Genomic DNA, 22,187 nt, shown 5'->3' with positions numbered 1-22,187 from the left:
AGCTCTGCCCTTTCTCAGTTTACACTGGTCAGCACAGATTAAGGATGAGCAACTGTTTGCAAAGATGAAAGGTCCTTAAAGCAGGAAGGTATTCATCTGACCACAGGATAGAATCATTGATTCCTATAGTTAGACTGGAACTTAGAGACAATTTTGTGTGCCCTCCTGCTGAAAAAGGAGTCCTTTCCACCATACCACTGCCAGGTCATCATGCAAGCCGATTTCTAGGGACAGGGAACTCCTGCTTCGCAAAGTAGTACTTTTTGGGGGTAGTTCTTCTAACTGTCAGAAGTTGTGGTCTTATAATGATCCCCAATATACATGCCTGTTAATTATGCACTACCAATATGGAGTTTCCTACATGACAGCCCTAAGTATAAGAAGGTAAATTCCTGTTCTCCCACCTTTAATCTACTCTTCTCCTGGCTAAAAATACCTATTTCCATCCATCAGTCAATGATTTCCAAAGAGACTCTGGGAAGAATTGAACAATGGATTCCAGAGGCAAAATATTTACATATTTTTACATATTATAAAATATTTACTGGAATTTGACAATTAGCCTAATATTCTAACTAATTTGTGGTAACTAGCACTAGTTTATTTGATAATGCGGTTTTAGGATTCCAGAGTATTAAACTATACCAACTTTTGGAACTATATTAAACACAATTTAGCCTTTCTTTGATGTTCTGGAAGGTATAATAAGATCCCAGAAGGCATCAGGGCAACCTTCATGGCTACATTTTTTATTGCAACACAGCTATATGAAAGTGCTAGTGAAGTGAATGGTGTAGCTAACAAAATAAAAGAAAAATATTTTTAGCAGTATCAAGGGGTTATTTGGTAGTTTTTTGTTTTACATTTCAATTGTCTTCTATTACATCACTGACTCTAGTTCCATTTTTCCTTTTTTGACTTTAATCAACATTTATAAGCTTTTATCCAAGACACAAAATCCATAGCACCAGCAAAGCAAAAGACAGAGTAAACTGCAAACAAGGAACACAGAAAAACCTTACTTTCATTTCATTGTCCCTCTTGTCAAAATAGCATTTATCAAGAAATTGTTTTAAATTGAAGGAAAAAAGTAGAAAACGTTGGAAAAGTATGACACCACATAGAAAGAAATATAAAATAGAGCTGTTGATGAACCAACTCACGCATTTTCCTTTTTAGTCTACATGGTAAGGCAATTACTAGGTGTCATCATGTTATATTTACTTCCTTTGTTTTATTTGGAGCCAAGAATAGAGACAAAGAGATAGATCTGAACAAAACTTGATGTCCTCCTGGACTTTGTAAATACATGGTCAGCTTATTTTCCCTTTTAGTTTTTCACTGTTTGCTCTTTCCTTACCCATTCTCAACAACTTAAAAGGAGTTGCCAGACACTTCAACCAATAACTGTAAGAACTTCCCTGTGTCAGGAATTCCCAGTAAGCCTCCAAACCACAGAAAGACCCTTTGGCAACCATGTCTCACTGTAGTGTTTTAAAAGAGCCTCACTTAAGGCCAGCAAACATCTCCCTGAGCAATGCAAACCAGTCACTGCCGCCAGCTCTAAGAGCAAAAGAACTGACCTTCAGAGGAGAGATGTGAGACTGCAAGACGTATCCATGGACATTTTCTATTTGAGACAGGTTCTTTTCCGATACATGCACGAGTTCAGGGCCTCTCACTTCGTGGGTCAGTCGAGGTAAGGAATGATCATGTGGAGCGTCCTCATCTTGATAGCGATACTTCTAGGAAAAAAGACAAGAAAGAGAAAAGCATTAGCGTTTGCAAAGGGTACAGTTCTGAACTTCACATTCTCATTTCATTTACAGGACACTGCTGACATCACCAAACAGGCTTTGCTGCAGTCTCTTTTGGTGGTCACCATTTAACCAGGTCAAGTGGAAGCAATACTGAACCAATCATCAATACCAACCAATGCTTGTTTTCGCCTGATAATGCACTATCTCTGCTTATAAAATGCAGAAGGGTGATAACAAATAGGACTGAGACTATTGACCTAAGTAGGTGAGGAGGTAACCCTCCAAATGACCAGAGTGGCTAAATATGTGCTTCTCACCCCTTTTCCTTCAGACCTGTCCCAGTAGAGTCTCATTATTTCAAGGCTACTGGTCTACTTGGGAAAGAAAAAAGGGAACACTCTATATCCTACCCCCAACCCAGTTAATAAAATGTTAGTTTGCCTTGCTTTGTCTTTGTTCCCTTTGAATGGCAAAGAGATATTAGGGGCAAGGTCCAAATATTGTCATAACACTATCTCGGGCTTACCCGTGATGTCTAACCTTACCCTACTACCCATTTATTATCATCACCAACAGTTATTTTTATCACATCAGGTTACTAACAACACATCTTCTTAACAAAATCATGCCTATGTTTCTTTCATTTTTAGGTGAAAAATATGACTTCTTGGACATCGGTTCTCTGTCTGACTCATAAACTGACAGTAACAAGAAGAACCACCCAGGGTTGGCAATTCAATCTGATGTCCATTCTTACTCAGAAGTTGATTATCATTACTTGTATTTTCCAGGGAGGCTTTCTACAATGTTCCAAGCTTAATATTAGTTTCAAAACAAAAATTTCAGCTAAAGATATCTTGACTGAAGTTTGCAAAGACGCTCATCTATTTCTTTCACTGCAATTTGTCTTATCTATAAGGCTCCATTTTACTTATGAGAAAACTAACCTTCAGAGAGGTTAAGAGACTTGTCCAGGGTCCCCTAACTAGTAGGCCTTAGAGGTGGGACCCTGTCCAGATAATTTGAATCTGAATCCTCCTTCTACTCTCATCATCCCCTCCTCTACTGACATAAGGAGATGAAGCCCAAGCCTGATAACAGAATCAGCAGCTTGGTAAAAAGCATTTCATGGAGAACACACAACAACCTTCATGGAGGTTAGAACATTTCTGTGAATTACAAAATACCATACTTTCATTTTCCTAACTCTATGAATAATTTGGGAAGGTAATCTGCCTCAGAAACATGAATCCAGTTTAACATTCATCCTTGATCCATTATGTATTGTTCATTGGAAGTGGAATAATGTCATACATATGCCCATTTTAGTGTCTCTGGCTTTCAGTCCATCTGCCCTCCACATCTCCTCCCCCTCTTCAATTTTCTCTCAGGGAGGCACTACCATCTATGCAATCACCCGAGCCAGAAAAGTAGGAGTCAGTGAGACTCCATCCTCTCTTTCACCACCCCCTACCATCTGTCCATTTACTAAATCACTGAGTCTGCCTAATTTGTATCTTAAATAGTCCTTGAGTCTACCCCATCCTCATCCCACACCACCTCCACTAACCACTGCCCACGTTCAGGTTTTCAGATCTCAGCTGGACCACAGCAACAGCCTCTGGACTGGTTGGGCTGCTGCTGAGATTGCCCCTTTCCCATCCATCCTGTACAATATGCCAGGGAGCTGACGTTCTGGATCTCAAACTGACAGAGTCCTTCTCTTCAAAACCCTTCAGTGGGTCCCAATTCACACCTGACAAAGCTCAAGCTTCCTTATCCTGCCATAAGCCACCTCCCAAAACCACGACATGAGCTGACTCCCCACTACTTCTAAACTCTTTTATCTCACCACTCTTACCTCAGGGTATGGAATAAATATAAACAAACCATTATTTCCAGTTTTATTTAAGATTAAAAAAATGTTAAATACACCTAACATAAAATTTACCATCTGCACCATTTTTAAGTGTACAGTTCAGTAATATTAAGTATATTCACATTGATGTGTAACCAATCTTCAGAATCTTTTCATCTTGCAAAACTGAAACTCTATATACCCATTAAACAACTGCCCATTTTCCCCTTCTCCAGACCCTGGCAACCACCATTCTACTTTCTATTTCTATGAATTTTACTATTCTAGATACCTTATATCACTAGAATCATACAGTATTTGCTTCTCATGACTGGCTTGTTTCATAATGCCTTCAAGGTTCCTCCACATTGTAGCATGTGACAGGATCTCCTTCTTTTGAAGGCTGACTAATATCCCATTTTATGTATATACCACATTTTGCTCATTCATTCATCTGTAGATGGGCAGTTGATTGCTTCTACCTCTTGGCTATTGTGCATAATGCTGCTATGAACATGCATGTACAAAAATGTCTTTGGAACTATGCTTTCAATTCTTTTGGATCGATACCCAGAAGTGGAATTGCTTGATCATATGGTAATTCCGTTTTTAGTTTTTTGAGGAATTCTTTAAAGTTTTTTAAAATTTAACATATGTAAAGCCATATTCACATCACTCGTAACAGTCAGGAAATGCTTGTGCTCTAAAACATAAAGATCCAAGAGAACCAAAAGTAAAATTTTGCAAAGTTAAAATGATTATGGAAGCTCCTCAAAGATTCCTGCAGTAGGATTCAGCTGGTTTAGAGAAAGATTTCATTCATTAAAAATAGACATCTCACTGAATTGTTTGCAGAAATAACTATCAGGACACAGAGAATAAACTTACGTGGTATCTCAAAGAACTTACATAAATTACTTATTTTCATAAAATTATAACCCAGTTTAAAAAAAAAATAAAACAAACAAACAAAAAACAAACAAAAAATTATAACCCAGTTTGAAGACTAATAGAGGCTTAAATTAGACAGTAAAATCAACCTTGATGCTCGATTAATGCTTTATTAGTAAAAATTATTCATTTTAACATACGTTGATCCTCTGGCCTCAACTTTGACATTACCTTTTCTGGGAAGCTTTCATGAACTGCAAACCTGAGGTTTTATGGGTGTTCCCATAGCTCCCTATACTTCCCAAATCACAACTTTTATAATGCTGTATGATTGTGTATATTTTGAGTTTTTACAGTGAACTATAAGGTTTTGTGAGAACTGGGGCCATTTGGTCTTATCATTGTACATCCAGTCCTCAGCCAAGTGCCTGGCACATATGCTCAACAACTATTCATTGAATAAAGTTATGAGTGACAGTTGAACAAATGGATGAAATGGGTATAACTTGCTCAAGCTACAAAGTTATTTTGGCTGCTGGATGCAATCTCTTTCATTGTGTGAAACAGTATGAACTCAGGTTTAAGCAAAAGAAGACAACCGCATCATTGGCTTGACACAATCTTGAAGGACATCAGATTCTTAAGTATTATATATCTCTCACCATATCTTTCCTTTCAGTAATATCTGCTAAGAATACAAACTGAATATGAACCAGTTCTTGACCTTAAGAAGACCATAAATTATTAAGTGAGTATACATATGGGCAGGTAAGTCACAATGCATAGTGGTAATGACTGCAAGTATAAAATGAGTTTTGTGGGAGCAGAAATGGGTCATCACCAACTCTGTCTGAGGCTTTCCAGTTTGCAATAGGATCTAGAAAGATAACAGAAAGAGGTAAGGGAAATTCTAAGCAAAGACAACAATATATGCAGAGGAGATAAGTAATAAGAGGGGATGATGTTCTGAGGGAATAGGGAGATCTTGAAGTAGATTGTAGCAGATGCTATTGCCCCCGCCCAAATCCATGGAAATCCCTTCTATGCATTTAAGGCCCACATCTGCATACTTCCCAGTAAGATTGTCCTTGCGTGATTAAAGCCTCCTCACTTAGATGTGTCTGGGAGTTATACTAGAAACCCCAAATCCCACCCCTCAAACTGAAACAAACTGCCCTGCAAATTACCCTCCAAAGCACCTGATAGCATCAGTATGAAGCCAGACTGCCCCTGGGCCTACATTCTTGCAGAACTCCTTGGTGCTTTCCTTACTCCTTTAAGGGCCTTTCTTGGGAACTGCCTTCCAGAAATCATATGTACACTACTACCCATTTTAGGTCTGCTTCTGGTGAACTGATGTTTAAGAATGGGATGCGAGGTGGAGTATGGCAGGAGACGAGGCTAAAGGCAGACTGCTATCTATTGTAGGCAATAGGGACCATCCAAGAGACCTAAAGAGGACTCTTCCTGGTACCAGCCAGGTATTCTTCCTCGTATATTTTTGCAGTTTTCTTGAAGAGATGACTAAACAAAAGATGACAAGAACCAGTGAGAAGTACCATATTTAACTGAAACATCAGCCTCTAGAGGAATCACCCTGATATGGTTTAGTAAAATCTCTTTGCTTGGATTCAATTTCAGCTGGACCAAAAATGATTTTTTTGGTAATACTAAGACTACCATTAATATTAACACTATTAACAGAAATACTAATCCTAACACTAATAGTAATATTAAAACCAACAATAATAGCAGTTAATGTGCCGGAACTATGCTAAATGCTTTATACACATCATCACACCTGTGAGATATGTGTTCTCATTGTCCTCACCTGAGGCTTGGTTAGTTAGGCAGTTTTTTCCAAGCTTATATACCTGGTGAGTGGCAAACACAAGTTTGACTCTAGAGCTAGAGCTCTTAAATATTCTTCTAAACTAATTAGGACTCAAAGATCTTGAGAGACTAACTTTATCTTCAGGAAACATAATTCTTAGGAAATCTTCAAGAGTCATCTAACAAGGGAGATTAAACAACTCCACAGAGGTCATACACTGATTTAAGAATCAGCTCTAATTTTCTGGGCAATTCTGAGTCCTCTCTCATTTCCAGGGCTTGTCTCTTAGGTACTGATGCCATATTGGGCACCTTTGAGGGTTTCTTCATTTCCTGTAAAAGAAGGGCCATTGAGGAAGGCCTCTGTTTTGAAACCTGTGCCTTCTTTTCCTCTCCTCAGCTTTGTCCTTTGGAGGGGACTCTGGAGCAACAGAACTTTTGTAAACAGATTATATCTTCTCTCCCAACTCTAACAGGAGTGAGGCAGAAGTGCTCAGGACAGGGAAGACTGATTATTATTCATGTCCCCTGTCATAGATCATTTTGTCCCTGACTTCTGGAATCCTATCCCTTTCCCCCTTCTGAAGTTTAGCCTCTACCCCTGGGCTCCTTCATCAGGCAAACTTTTTCAGGTCCTTGGTAATTAGATTGGGTGTCATCACCTCTGGGAAGCATCTCTGACTGCTAAGGTTAAAAGGGTGTCCTTTCTTTTTGCTCCCAGAGTGTTCTGCATAGATTCCTGTTATTCAATAGCAACAACTCTATACCACAATGATCTGTGTGCCTATCTCTACTACTAGCCCATGAGAGCCTCTGAGCAGAGATGGAGTCATATTCATCTCAACCTCCAGTGCCCCATAGTAAGATACATAGTAAGAGACCAACGAATGTGACTTTAACTGAACTAAACTTAAATCATTTGAGCAATAAATTTGACCCAAAAGCCCTCCCAGCTGAACCTGCAAGTAATCATACTGGCACTCCTGTTCTACCACAGGACCTCCATGTGGATGGCCAAAGGCTGGGAAATTCAAGCAGATTCTGCTTACCACATTCTGTTGATGCCTGTGTGAATCAGAACCGTCCTAAGTTACCCAGGATTCAAATGCAGGCGCCTACATGCATCTGATCCATCACTGGATGTTCTGCAGTTTGGAAGATGGTGCTGCACCATGGGCACAGTGTATACCAGCTGAGGGAGAAGTCACAAATCTTTCAAGGCCTCATAAATAAAAACCTGAATCTATCTCTGTTTCTGCATAAAAAGTGCTCTGCTTCCCCCTTGCAGCAGGAGTTGGCACTGTTCTGATGAGACAGAGAAGCAAATCAAACTCTGAGAACCCGAATATGTTTGGCGCTCTTGAAAGGTTAAGTAATATTATAATGCCTAACAGTTAGTGAATGTTGTCCACTTTTCTAAGAGTGTTATAGAAAGTATCCCATTTAAGACTTACAGCAACACTATACAGCAGGTACAAAATTAAGGAAGGATTACAGTTTCTTCCACAAAGCCTGACATTGAGGAAATGCTCAAAACCTCTTAGTTCCTCGGCTTCTGTTACTATAGCAACAAATAGCATTTTCTGCATCAAGTCTTATCTCCCCCTCTGGAATCTAAGTTCTTTGAGGCCAGAAGCCCCTGCCATCTCTCTTTGTCTCCCGCAGTGTCAGGCCAGAACAATGGCCACAGAGAGTGTGTCCAATGGAGCCGGCTGACAATGCTACCGCTGGAAGGAAGTCTCTCGGTTTTAAAAATGTGCTTTGGCAGAAGAGAAGCACAGACATTAGGAGAAGCATGAAGTCACTTAGAAAGTTGAAAATAAATAACAGACTTGCAAAGAGTGATGATCTCTAAGAAAGAAGTGAATGCAGCTCAGAAAACAGGAAAAACCCAAAGAGGCCAGAAAGCAGTCTTGAAAAATGAATTACATGGAAATGAAGGGTTTTCATTTCCTCTCAAGACTGTACACGTTTAACTTTCAAAACAGGGTATTTTCATCCAGGCCCTGCCAGCCACCATCGTATTTTGAGGAAAATATTTTGTTTAAATACTTTGCTATTTCTTTACCGGAATTTGATTTACCAGAGACTCGGGCAGTGTGTAGCCAGCCAGCTCTCTTTTCCAGCTGCTTCCTTTTTGCATGATGTCTTAGCCTATCTGTGACCTGTGACCCACCTCCACTGCCACACCTACAGCATCCTCTCTCTAACCCACTGCCTCCCTTTCTGGAGGGAAAACATGAATAAAAGAAAGAAACAAGAGAAGATAAAAGAATGGTTAATGCAGTGATCCGATCAGTATTTATATTCATTTCTTTGATTTGAAATAAATTCTCTGCTATTTTGGCTAGGGCAGGGTTCTCTTTCGCCTTTCCATCCTTTTTGTCTACTATCCCAATCTATTCCCCCAGAACAGTTGCATGCACGTTGCAAATCTGGAGGAGAGGGGTTTAGAGAGGAGGAAGATGGGAGGAGGAAGGGCCAGACAGAAATACCTAATTTCCCCCTTTACTTCCTCAAGGAACCCTCCTGGCTTCTCAGATTAGGGGATTCTCCTCCCCGTATCTCACTGCTCCTTGCCTCTCAGGATTTCAGGGTACTGTGTATTCATTTTTTTTTTCATAAAACTCGTCACATTTTAATTTTACATTTATTTCTGTGATCATTTGCTTAATGTCTGCCTCCCCCACTAAATTGAAACCTCTGCGGGGGTCTGGGACCCTGCCTGTTTGGTTCACTGCTGACCTCTAGTGCCTGCTACATGGCAGGTTCTCAATCAACATTCATTGAACAAATAGTAGCCTGTGGCCAAATCTCTCTCCAAAATCCACTACTCAAAACAGTTAATAAAAGTGGGTCAAAGCTCACTGATAACTGATTGCACACAGATCTTCCCCAAGTGAAGTTATCCTTAAAAAAAAAAAAAAAAAAAAAAGACCCACAATCGGCAACACAGCTGGCCCAAAGGACATTTGAAATAGGAATTTTTCGAAGAGGGGAGCAGGATGTAAGTAACAGGACAGATGTAAGGAATGAAAAGCACTCCCAGGTGCTCCATTTGAATTTTTTTCAAACAAAACTCACAAATGAAAGGAAATGCTTTCCCACTTTTTGCCACAAAGAACAGGACAAGCCAGGATGTTAATTAAATTACAAATCAGCTGTCTGCTTGCAGCTGACAGAGCTTTGTGTGCTTCCAAGCAATGTCAGATATTTTAAACCTTCTGTAAGTACCTACAATGCAGGAGCTGCCAGGAAGAATGTTTTCATGAATATTTAATGGATCTTAAGATCCTTTTTAAAGAACTGATGATTTAAATAATCATGAGGGGACTTTAGCTCAGTGCTGCCCTCCATCCGTTAACTGAAGCTGCAGAAAATGGAGCTTGGCAAGCCTTCCCTCCTAAAACTCAGAGTGAGGCCCGAGACCCAGGGGAGGCTAGGCTCACCCAGGAGAGGTCACTGTAGGATTAGACAGCCGAAGGTCTCTGCAAAAGTCAGAATGGGACCACAGACATATGATCTGGGAAAATAATGGGTGTGGAATTGTAAAATGAATTTGTATAAGATGTCACACATGCGGGTTGCTATTTACAATTTACAAAGCACTGTCAGAAACATTGTCTCAAGTAATTCTCTTCAGAATTGGAAAAAGAAGGTATTATCACTTTGATTTCCAAATGAGAAAACAGGATCAGAGAGTCTCCAAAGCGTTAAACAAATGGCAAAGCTGGGTTTCAAACCGACATAGCCAGCTGAGCCCAAAAGGCAACCCAATACAGCAGAACGTGAATGAATTCTGGCATTAGAAATACGGGTTCAAATCTTGCATCATTTGTCAAGTTGCTGGTATCTCTGATCTTCAGGTGACTGAAGCTGTAAACTGGGAATTACAGGATCAACATCATAGAAATATAAGCATTGGATGAGACACTGTATCCACTAGCACATAGTAGCTGCTCGATCAACCCTAATGCTCTCCTTTCTGGAACTGTCAAGTTTTGCACTTTGCAGGTCTAGCATCATAAAAACTGGTGCTTAACAGTGAACTCTTCAGACTGCTAGTGCTGTCAGCCGAACGGAAACAAATGTGAATGGTCATTTGTAGCTTCTAAATATGATTCTTGACTTTCTCCTCCTTAGACCCTCATTCTATTGTACACTTTTTTTTTTTTTTTTTTTCCGGTACGCGGGCCTCTCACTGTTGTGGCCTCTCCCGTTGCGGAGCACAGGCTCCGGATGCACACGCTCAGTGGCCATGGCTCACGGGCCCAGCAGCTCCGCGGCATGTGGGATCCTCCCGGACCGGGGCACGAACCCGTGTCTCCCGCCACCAGGGAAGCCCTAGACCCTCATTCTAGAATAACTTTCTAAAACGTCAGTTATAGTGTAGTGGCTAAGACTGCAGGTTCTAGCAGGACTGCCTGGATCAATTCTCAATTCTATCGTGTACTACATGACCTTGGGCAACTTACCAAACTCTGTGAGACTTGATACTCTTATCTGTAAAATGGAACGAGTACTCACTTCACAGAATTTTTGAGAAGGCCAAGGGAGATAATACATGGAAGGCACTTAGTGTCTGTGACCTAGTAAGTATTCACTTAATATCAGCTATGATTATTTTACTGTAACATTCGATTTTTTATTTGAGTATAAAAGACTTTAGAAATATAAACTATAACTAACTGAAGGAAAAAATATAGCTTTATTTAATTATTTATTTTTTGCTTTCCATTTCTTCAAAGCATACAATTACAACTTTTCCCACTACTCTAACCTGTGCTCCAATCTCGCAGCTCTCCTGACCCCACGAAGGACTTTTCAACCTTTTTTTTGTTTGTTTGCGGTACACGGGCCTCTCACTGTTGCGGCCTCTCCCGTTGCGGAGCACAGGCTCGGGACGCGCAGGCTCAGCGGCCATGGCTCACGGGCCCAGCCGCTCCGCGGCATGTGGGATCTTCCCGGACCGGGGCACGAACCCGCGTCCCCTGCATCGGCAGGCGGACTCTCACCACTGCGCCACCGGGGAAGCCCTCACCCTTCTTTTATGTCATTTTCAAGTTTGAAAACCTTCCAGGCTTTTGTAAACCATCTCCAGTCAACTCAGTCTGCTCTGACCATTCCAGCTCCTATTTCTATTCTCTCCTCTCAATTTTTGCAGTTAACAAGAATTTATTTCTAGTTATAAAATAAATAAGCCATGGGGATGTAGCGTACAGCAATGGTGACTGTAGCTAATAACACTGTTTTTTAAAAAAGAATTTCTTGAGCATATACTATGTGCCAGACATTGTAAGTGCTAGGGATGCAACAGTGAACAAGAAAGACAAATCCCCTCCCTGTGCTTTGTTCTTGATGTCTTCTCTTCCTCTAATAACCTTCCCAACTGTCTCTCACCTGGCTATTGCTCAACCTTAAAATTTAGCTCATGTATGATTTCTTCAGAGATGCTTTCCCTGGACACCCAGGTTTGGCTGTGCCTTTTTCGTGTGCTCACATAACTGATACCCTGAGAATGCCTCTTTTTTGAAAAAAAAAAGCATGTATGCATCTGCTTTTCTCATGGAATCATAAAAACTTCTTCATTCATTATTGTAACATCGGCATCAAATATTCTGCCTGGGACCCGAGGTGCTTAAGAAATGTTTCCGAACTGAACTACATCCCGTGGAGATGTAAATGCCTAGGACTCTTGTGTATTCCACCACACCTAGCACATTCTAAAAATAGCATGTACTCAAGAAACCTGTCTGGAGGCTATAGGAGATCTGATTATGGAACAGCACCCTGTCAGGTTTTGAGTGAGAAAGTGAGAAACTGGTTCACTGTGTCGCACAGGTAGTGAAGTGGGGTAGGTTTCATTTAAACTGAGTTGTTCAAGTTTTGGGTGTGAGACACGTGGGAAGGAGTGTTGGCTGGTGGCTTTCTGGAGCAAGGAGTTGAGAGGAGGAAAAATTATACTATGCAAGACAGGAACTGAGGGACCTCTCTCTTCTCCCCTAGTCTGCCAGCATTGAGTTAGAGCAACTAAGGAAGCACAACACATCAATGAGGCCACCCCAAATAATTTTACCTGAGACTCTCTAAACCCCAGGCCAGCAGCTTGGCACAAAGACGAGTGTATCAACCTTGATAAGCACAATAGAGTATATTAAAGTGTATGAAAGGCAGGGAAGAACTCTGGAAGCATGAACACTATGCTGACAGCGGTTGTCTCTGGGTAATCATTAATTTCATTTTTTGAGCTACGTGTCTTACTTCAAGAATAAAAATAATGAACAAAACAGAATATGTAAGAGATGATCAAGTATTTGCTTTGTTGTAATGGAGAATGTCCAGTGGACTGCCAGCTTTATGGTGAGGGAAAATTCTCCAGCCCCGGAAAAGGTTTACACAGATTTGGTTGAGCTAACTTTGGCTGAAGGATGCAAGGATGATTGGCAGCTGACAAATGAAGGAGGAGGATCTGGGAAGGAAGAAAGCTTGAAGTCAAATTGCTTTGTTCTCAAGAAATCAAAGCAATGATTTGGGAACAAACTCAACAATTAGTTTGTCCATTTGAAGCACAACTTCAAATACTGTCTGAGTAATGCTCCAGGGATAATTGCCACTGGATTCAAGCTGTGGCGGTAAGACCCTGTGGGCTGTCACTGTCTGACTCAATCCACCAGCTGTGCCACAGCTGCAGCATCTGTGAGAGTCATTCACTGCTGTGTTCTGCTGAGGGTGCCTGGTGCCCAGAAAAGATGAAATGTTTATTTCAGCAGAATGCTTAGTCAAGTGACGCCAACTCTCTGCACCTCAGTTTCCTGCGTTTAAATTCTGTTCCTGTCACTAATCGGCAATGTGACTTCAGGCAAGTGTGGAAGCTCTCTGAAACTCAGATTCCTCATTTGTAAAATGGGGCTAATAATACTCATAACGGTGTTGCTATGCGAAATTGATGAGATCATGTGCATAAATGTCTTGGCATAGGGCCTGACTCCTGACTGATGCTTAGGAAATCTAAGCCTCTTCCTATTTCTGTATGTGTCATATACTCATCATTTCAAGTATTGTCAGAAGGGTCACAACACATACATACGCACGCACGCGCGCGCACGCACACACACATGCGCACACACGCATGCACCTATTCAATTCAACCTTATTCCTTTATAGGGAACTGGTTTCCTCCATGCTTTCGCAAGTATCCCAGCAGCATTATAGATCAGCACAAATCCCCAGAGGGAGGCCGACTGAGCTGCAAAGGCCTTGCCTCCACTGCTCTAAGATTCAGTTTCTCTTCTGTATGTGAGGACACCTTACTCTTTTATTCTTTTTTTTTTTTTTTTTTTTTTTTTTGCGGTACGCAGGCCTCTCACTGCTGTGGCCTCTTCCGTCACGGAGCACAGGCTCCGGACGCGCAGGCTCAGCGGCCATGGCTCACAGGCCCAGCCTCTCCACGGCATGTGGGATCTTCCCGGACCGGGGCACGAACCTGCGTCCCCTGCATCGGCAGGCGGACTCTCAACCACTGCGCCACCAGGGAAGCCCCCATCTTACCCTTTTAATCAATGTTTCCACCTGGGCCAAGGCTCCTAGCCTCCTCTGTCCATGAGCATCATTTCCGTCCAGCAGGCAGAGAGAAAACAGTCTCAGGCACAGGTGCTGAACGCACTACCACTGCCCACTCCCACTCCCCTTCTGACCTATGTGAGGTTCTGGACCTTAGAACCTGCTGTGGAATTGGCACCTGCCCAACGCTTCCATCCATATCTGACTTCCCAAGACTAGACCACTTGCCCACCTGAGACTAGAACTTCTTCTGGATTCTTTTTGGCCGGCCTTGTGCCTGCTCCTGGGTTTTCCTGGACAGCCTGTCTGCATGTGCTTCCTCTTTGACACCAGAGAGAGTAAAATCCCTTCCTAATAAGAAGCACCATCACCCATTCATTCAACAAACGATTTATCAAGCGCCTTATATACTAATCACTAAATTTTAAGTGCTGGGAATACAGTAGTAAAAACATATATGACCTCTTAGAGTTAAATTTTAGTTACATTAGGTAATATAGCTCTTTTCCTGAATTCTCTTTTTTTTTTTTTTGCCCCTCATGATGCTTCCTTTACTCAAAAGCAAGCATGAACAGTTGTGTTCTCCATAGAAAGATGCCAGGTGGTCTAAGTGGGCAACCAGTCCAAACTGTCTCTGGTGGTGGCCCAAGTGGGCTTGATCCATCCAGCTGTTCTTATCCAGCTGCCTTTGTCCCCAAGCCCCTCATGATGAGCTTCTCTTAGTGACACTGGAACATGGAACAGGTGAAAGATCAAAGACAAAAGGTGTGGCCTTGACTCCGGCCTCATTGGCAGTGGGTTCCAGTCAAAGAGGATTATTTGGCAACCAGATACTGTCATAAAAATATTAATATTTCCTCAAATAAAGTTGTTTCATAGTCCATGCTTGGTGATGGTGGTTTAATCTCCAAATAAGATATGCTTCCCTTGGGAAGTCATTTCTATACTTAATTTAGGTTATTTAAATATACGATTGAATACACAATTGTAGAATGCTGTTTTGTGCTTTTTACAACCTTAGGATGTAAGCCCCAAATCAAGAAAACCTAGAAAGTTTTCTCATTTTCTTGTCCTGATGCCCTACTGGGAACTGACAGTATCACCTTTCAGAGGACTGGCTACAAGATAGCATGCATATATATTGATGCTTTACAGGTATTTATTTATTTAATCCTTACAACAAACTTATATTAGTTACTCTTTTATTTCCCTCATTTTACAGATGAGAAATTAGAGGCAGAGAGAAATTAAGTAACTAGTTCATACAACTAGCAGAGAAGCTAAGATTCATACCTCACTATTTTCATAATCCTTACCTTTAATCCTGTACTATATAGTATCGCTCAGGTATTGTGCATTTCTTATTCTCTGACTCAAGTATTTCTTCTGTGTATGGTAGATACTTTGGTTCTTTGCTTTAAAAGTCAAGGTCTGGGGAATTCCCTGGCGGTCTAGTGGTTAAGACTCTACACTTTCACCACCGAGGGCCCGGGTTCGATCCCTGGTGAGGGAAGTAATAGCCCACAAATAGCGCAGCGTGGCCAAAAAAAAAAAATCTTTTTTTTAAATTAAAAAAAAGTCAAGGTCTGGAAGTTTCCCTTTATCCTTGCAGAGACATAGAATACCATTGAGAGAAAGTATAAATAGAAATAACCTAGTTGATGATACTGCCCTTTCCGTGGTCACCCAAATACAAAACTCCACAGATGAAGATAATCCTTCAGCTTCTTCCCCTTCGCATGACTTCCAGAGTAAGATCAATATAATTCAGTTGGCAGAACATGACACCTATATGAGGGTCAAGGCCAAAATGAATCTGAGGAAGGTAGTGATGCTCTATTTGTAGCCATCTCAGGACCCCTCTGGTGTGTAGGAGGGATTTAGTCATTTTACCAAGTGAATAAGTCTAATACAGGTTAAATGCATTCTACTTCAGCAGAGTCTGGTTCTTTTCTCTTTTTTCATTTCCATCACCCTTTGCCCCATCAGGCCCTGTTTCCACTCCCCAGGTTATCTGTTCTGCCTGGGGTATTAGATATTGTGTCAGTCTCCCACCAAAAATGGCCTCCTCATTGTTTTTAACAAACCTGAGCATTGACCTAACACCAGGTTAGACATTCTTCTTCCTGACTCATCTTTCTGATTGGGGTCATAGCAGCAATCCTAAATGGCCAAAGCACACGAGGGCAGAGAGGAGAGCCCAACCCCTCAGCTTATACAGGGGGAATTACGACATTCTTAGAAAATGTCTTGTATCTATCATTCAGCTCTAAGAAGTGTAGTGTTTTCAACACAGTGGAAGCTGCTGCGTACCCATCTCCAGTTGTATCTATCTCCCTCTCCTCAAAAGTCATGGTTAAATTTTGTGTTCACAATTCCCTGATTTTCTCAGTGGTTTCACTACACAGATATGCATATGTGAAGGTTAAATTTATGTGTCAACTTGGCTAAACTATAGTACCCCATTATTTAATCTAGGTGTTGCTCTAAAGGAATTTTGTAACTGTGGTTAACATCTACAATAAATTGATTTTAAGGAAAAGAGATTAACCTCAACCTAGGTGGGCCTGGTCTAATCAGTTGCAGGGATTTACGAGCAAAACAGATTTCTGAGAAGAAGAAATCTCATTTGTGGACTGTTGCTGCAGCTCCTGCCTGAGAATTTCCATCCTGTCAGTCTTCCCTATGAATTTAGGACTAGTCATCCCCCACAATCACATGAGCCAATTCCCTAAAAATATTCTTGAATACACACACACACACACACACACACACACATACACACACACACACACTAGTTTTGTTTCTGTGGTAGGACCTTGACTGATACAGAATCCCTAAAAAATGTGTAGCTTTTGTCTTTTTTGAAACTTTAGATAAGCAGTTTCATATTGCAGCTCTTTTCCTGCAATACTATGAAATTCATTCATGTTGGTGTATATAAGGTCTAGTTCATTTCCTTTAAATTTTGTACAGTGTGTCATTGTATGAGACACCACATGCACCATTTTCTTGCTAAAGTGCACTCAGATTATTTTTCTTTTCCTTTCTGGAATAATAACACAATTGTAACAACATGGCTATAACATTCATGTATATGTTTTTTGGTATACCTATGTAAGAATCGCATTAAGGCATATGGCTAGGAGTAGAATTTCTGGATCATAGAGTATATGCATCTTCAACTTTCCTAGATAACTAAATTGTTCCAAAATGGTTGTATCTATCATCAGAAATATACTAATTTGCACCCTGCCATTAATATGTAACAGCTATGATTATTCTGTATTCTCAGTAAAACCTGAAATTATCAATAAAAACACTTCTAACAAGGACAGATATCAGACCTATTTGGAAACTGAATCAAAAGGGTTTAAGGAGACATTATATATGAGAGTGAAAGAGAAAAGGAGTCAAGGTTCAGATTTTTGGCTTTTGTAATAATTAACATTTGCTCTGAGTTTCTTTCTTTTTTTTTTTTTTTCCTTCCTCTTTATCTCAAGTGCTTGTGATAAACTTGAATATACACTTGTTTAGTTCCCTAACTGGTTTGGGGTTGGTCTATGTCTCAGATTAAATGTCCCCTATGTGCAGTATCTTCCTTCAGCCACAAGGTGGCAAGCTAAGCATCTTCAAATTTAAAGCACAATGCTGAAATCTGAGTGAACTTGACTCAGAAAGTTTATAAAGCAAGAATTCTTTCCTCAGTAGATTCTTTATGGATATAATACATATGATTCTTGCATATTGTAATGTTTTCATATTTACCACTTTCTTCCTTCTATAAAGGAGTGATCAGAAGTCTTTTTTCTTTACTTATTTTAAAAAAATTAACTCTGAACCTGTTGCTGCTCTGCTAACATCCGTATTTGATTCCCTTTAATTACAGCGTGCATTGTAGACTCCTTGACTGACATTTAAGACCTTCTATAACCTGTCTGGAACGTGCATTTCTCACTTCCCTTACTCTAAACGCACTCCACACTATTTTCTCTGTCTCTGCACATTCCAGCCTCAGGGCATGACCTAGCTACACCAGATTCTTCCTAGATCTGTACCATGCTGTTCACACTTCCATGGCATGGTGAGGGCTGTTGACTTTGACTACTCTCCTATTTCTTTTCCACCTATTTAACTGAAACTCAAATATGAGTCTCAGTTCCAATACCACCTTCTGGAGGGGTCAAGGTCTCCTCCAGCAGTGATCCATCACTCCTCTAAGCCCCTTAAAACGTTTTTCTACATGACCATTAAAGCTGTCTTGTGTTCTGACATTTTTACCTCTTTGTCTCCAGCTCCCCAAACATTTGTTACTTACCAACAGGGAGACATGATAGATTTTTCTCTGACTCTGTTCTAGGGCCTTACACTATGTCTACCTAGCTGATAGGTCTCAATGAATGTTGAGTAGCTTGCTGAATGAATGAATGAACATTGTATGAAGGTGAATATTGTAATTTTGAGTCAATTATACTTTCCATCAGCATGTCTAGTACTTAACACAGTGTTTATATTGTTAGAACTTCTACCTATTATTATTTTTATTTTATTAAACTAAAATGATTTAAAAGTAAACATGGGCTTCCCTGGTGGCGCAGTGGTTGAGAGTCCGCCTGCCAATGCAGGGGACACGGGTTCGTGCCCCGGTCCGGGAAGGTCCCACATGCTGCGAAGCAGCTGGGCCCGTGAGCCATGGCCGCTGAGCCTGCGCGTCCGGAGCCTGTGCTCCGCAACGGGAGAGGCCACAACGGTGAGAGGCCCGCGTACCGCAAAAAAAAAAAAGTAAACAAACACTGAGTTGGTGTGAACAAGGTGCTACTTCTGCCCATGAGGAGCTACCTCAGGAGGACTTGGGGAGATGGCATAGCTCAGGAAAGAGAGACGCAGGCAATGAGTACACATGTGAATCAGTATTGAATACTGATATAGTAAAGTAATTCACTTAATAAATGTGATTAAATTATTGGGTTTAGCCATTGGCATGAGAAGTTTCCATAATTCAGTTGACATGTCAAATATTTTTCTCAGCAAACATATTATTGATTTTCCACAAAGGTTACAATTTAACAAACACATAATATTGATTTTCTTAAGGGTCTCAGTCCAGAGCTGCTATAAGGATCTCAGTGGAACTGTAATTCCTTTTAATGAAAAGCTTCAACATGCAAATATGTGCCATAAGGCACTAGGTAGCATATGCTGCACTGCAATCCAAAGTTATCTTCATCTCTTTAATCCTGTGAATATAAACTTTTTCCTGATCAATAATATTTTGCATTTAATCTTCTTGTGTTTAGACCTGGAAGATTTCCTCTCTGTATTAACTTACAATAGAATTTTTATTCAATTTTAATTGAAAATTAATTATATCGATAGTTACGGAACACCGACTGAGTAGAAGGAAATAGGCTGTGCCCTAACATATTGCTTGTGACACATTGACACACTCCTTTTTTTTTTTTTTTTAGCTATTATTTTGATAAGGGCCTACTCTGTCCCAGATATTCTTCTAGGAGTAAGAATCTAAGTATCAAAGATTTATATTAGTATGCTTGAGGATCTTGTCTATTTATTGGGAATACACAGAAAGAAGTTCATCCTAAAAGTTTTTGCCTAAAATTTTCAGATTCTTTAAAGAGAATAGCCACTAAAGATGATATATATTCTGGGTCCCGAAGTTGGAAACTTGATCTTTTGTCCTTAAGTCAAATCTAGTAGGAAAACCACATTATATTGATTTTAGCCAACATTCTCAAATGGAGCAAAGTTAAGTCAGCATATAAATTGCTGTTGACTATTATTGAATACCCACAGTATGCTAGGCACTGTTAATTCAGCTGAAACTCATTAATTCAAGTGAATAACTAGGTCCCCAGTAGGAGGGTTCACATTTTACAAATGACCAAGCAAGAGAAAAGCACCCAGCTGACACGCAACAGAACTGGCAGGCAGTTTCATCATCTGCTGTTAATTGCAAGAAGTAGAACTTAATTCTATTCAGAATAATGCTTCATCATGGTTTTGGAAAGTAATGAAGCCTCAGGGGATCTGAAAGGGCTCCTCTCAACTTTCCATGACACACGGCAGATTGGTTGAAGGAGGAGAGGGGGGTCTTCTTATAAAGTTTTAAGGGCTGTGGGGAGGTTAAAATGAATTAAATCTACAGCTTTGTGCCAAAAGTACCAGAGAAATCACATTATTTTCCCTGGCCATCCATGGACTGTTTACTTTGAGGCCAATTTGTGGATGAGAGTAATGGAGGGTTGAAAGAAGAAAATGAGGGCCATGCTGCACTTGAGTTCCAGATGGAGCACTGACTCCTCTAAGAGTTCTGGGGGCCTTCCCTTGCTGTGAAAGAAATTAATAAATTGATATTCTGGAGTTACAGTACTCACATTTTTTATATGACTCGATCCTGCATCTTCTTAATAATAATCCATTCCTTACTAGTATCTTCTGATCACTACATATTATTTTAACACATATTTATTAGGCATCTCTATTGAGCTAGGCACTCTGCTAGCTATTCCTAGATATTAGGAATATAATAATCAACAAAACAATTTGATCCCCTGTCCCCATGGAGTTCACAGTCTAGTAGGGAAGGTGGGTATTAAATGTACAGATGACTGCTTAATTATAGCCGTAATAAAGCCATGAAGAAAAAGCATACTGGACATTTGGAGTATGTACCAGTAACTAGCAATGCATAGAGGTCTGGATAATAATACAAATGATAGTTTCCCTTTTCTGATCACCTACTCTGTTCTTGGCACTATGCTAAATACTTTGCATTATTTCTTATTTTCACAACGACTGTGTGAATAAGAATCAGATAACCTCCTGTCACAGATGAGACTCTTCCCTGTGGACTTCATGATGCCAGATGCTACCAAACGTATCTCAACAATGGGCTGGTTATAGCCTGAGGGCTGCCATTTTGCCATCTCTCTTTTAAGACTCAGTTTAAATGTTTTCTTGTCTGTGAAGTCTTCTATCCAGGAAGCCAATGTTTTCTCTTATGTGCTTTCCAATACTCTTGGTTTAAACTCCAATATGTAATCGGTCTATTTATATGGGTTATAATCTTCTTGAGGAAAGAGACTAAGTTTTAACTGTTTTAATTTATTTTTATATCCCTTGCATCTTGTAAGCTCAGCACTTGATATTTATAGGTACTCAATAAATATTTATTGAATCATTGTTGAGTGAAATAAAATTTGTTTTTATAGTCTATAGCAAGACTGCAACACAAATTGGAAAATACAGATAGCATTTCATTTGAATTACTGAGAAAATATTTGAAAGGCAAATTGTTCATTAATAAGTATCTAGAATAGACCATGCACCTGGTACACAATACATATTAATTTGAAGATTTAAAACAGACAATTTCTTTATTTTCTGTGTTGATGAACACGATAAATGTCAAATAAAATAGCAACTAGGTTTCAACCAAAGAGAATCCGCTTAGATAATTTAGCCTGGCACTTGTTTTGCAATCTTGACTTGTGCTAATTGTAATGGGACAAAATGTGCTTTGAAAAAGTATACTTTTATGATATCAAGCAAGGTCTACTAGAATCAATGACCCTGGAGCTGGAGGAACTCTGACACATCCTTTGGTTAAGTCTTCTGCCTAAGGGAGGACTGACCTGCCCAGGCCTGATGATTTTCACAGGCTGAGCAATGACTACCACACCCAGGTCTCCTGACTCCTACCCAATGTGAGCTCTTCCTATGACTTCCTTTCTATACTCTGCTGAATACTAGGCTCTAGAACACTATTAAATGTAAAAGAAAAAAAAGAAAGAGAAAAAAATGTCACTTCCTATTTCCTTCTCTGAATCGAGACAAATCACTTGTTTCTGAGGGAGAGTCCAACTCAATTCAAATTCCCAAAAGGCCTATGTGAAGCCTTCCAGGTTTGTTTCCTCTGAAAGTGCTCTCTCCCTCTATGTTTTATCACTCAACACTTATAATAGTTAGCTTGAAATCAAACGATAGCATTTTGGAATTGCTTGCATCATTTATTCAGGTAAGAATCTCAGAGATGTATGCATTCCACCTTACAACTAAATTAATTTTAACAGTACTCTTGTCTTACATTTCTCAATATCCCTCCAAGCAACTAGAATAATCTCTGCACTTTGAACTATTATAATAAGGATGTGAAAAGCCTTAAAATGTATTTCTTAGAAGAAAAAAAATCCAACTTCTTTTAACTATTCAATTCCATATAAATAAGTTTATCTTGGGTAACATTTCTATAAAAATCCACTCAC

At 40.1% G+C, this 22,187-nt stretch overlaps 1 protein-coding gene across 28 annotated transcripts in view; it reads right to left on the bottom strand.

Moving 5' to 3' along the window:
- The window catches only part of DLG2 (discs large MAGUK scaffold protein 2), a 2,077,851-nt gene that overhangs the window by 1,030,073 nt on the left and 1,025,591 nt on the right, over positions 1–22,187 (bottom strand). For 22 of the 28 annotated variants that reach the window (XM_067038359.1, XM_067038349.1, XM_067038352.1 and 19 more), the window contains one exon: positions 1,584–1,745. In XM_067038359.1, the coding sequence (XP_066894460.1) occupies positions 1,584–1,745 (162 nt within the window). The remainder of the gene's footprint in view (positions 1–1,583; positions 1,746–22,187) is intronic. The other 6 variants (XM_067038350.1, XM_067038364.1, XM_067038369.1 and 3 more) reach the window with 1 other exon arrangement.

The sequence above is a fragment of the Kogia breviceps genome, chromosome 7, assembly GCF_026419965.1.
Source record: "Kogia breviceps isolate mKogBre1 chromosome 7, mKogBre1 haplotype 1, whole genome shotgun sequence".
NCBI classification, from domain to species: domain Eukaryota; kingdom Metazoa; phylum Chordata; class Mammalia; order Artiodactyla; family Physeteridae; genus Kogia; species Kogia breviceps.
The sequence above is the reverse complement of the archived record's forward strand: the minus strand, read 5'-3'. Positions and strand labels throughout refer to the sequence as shown.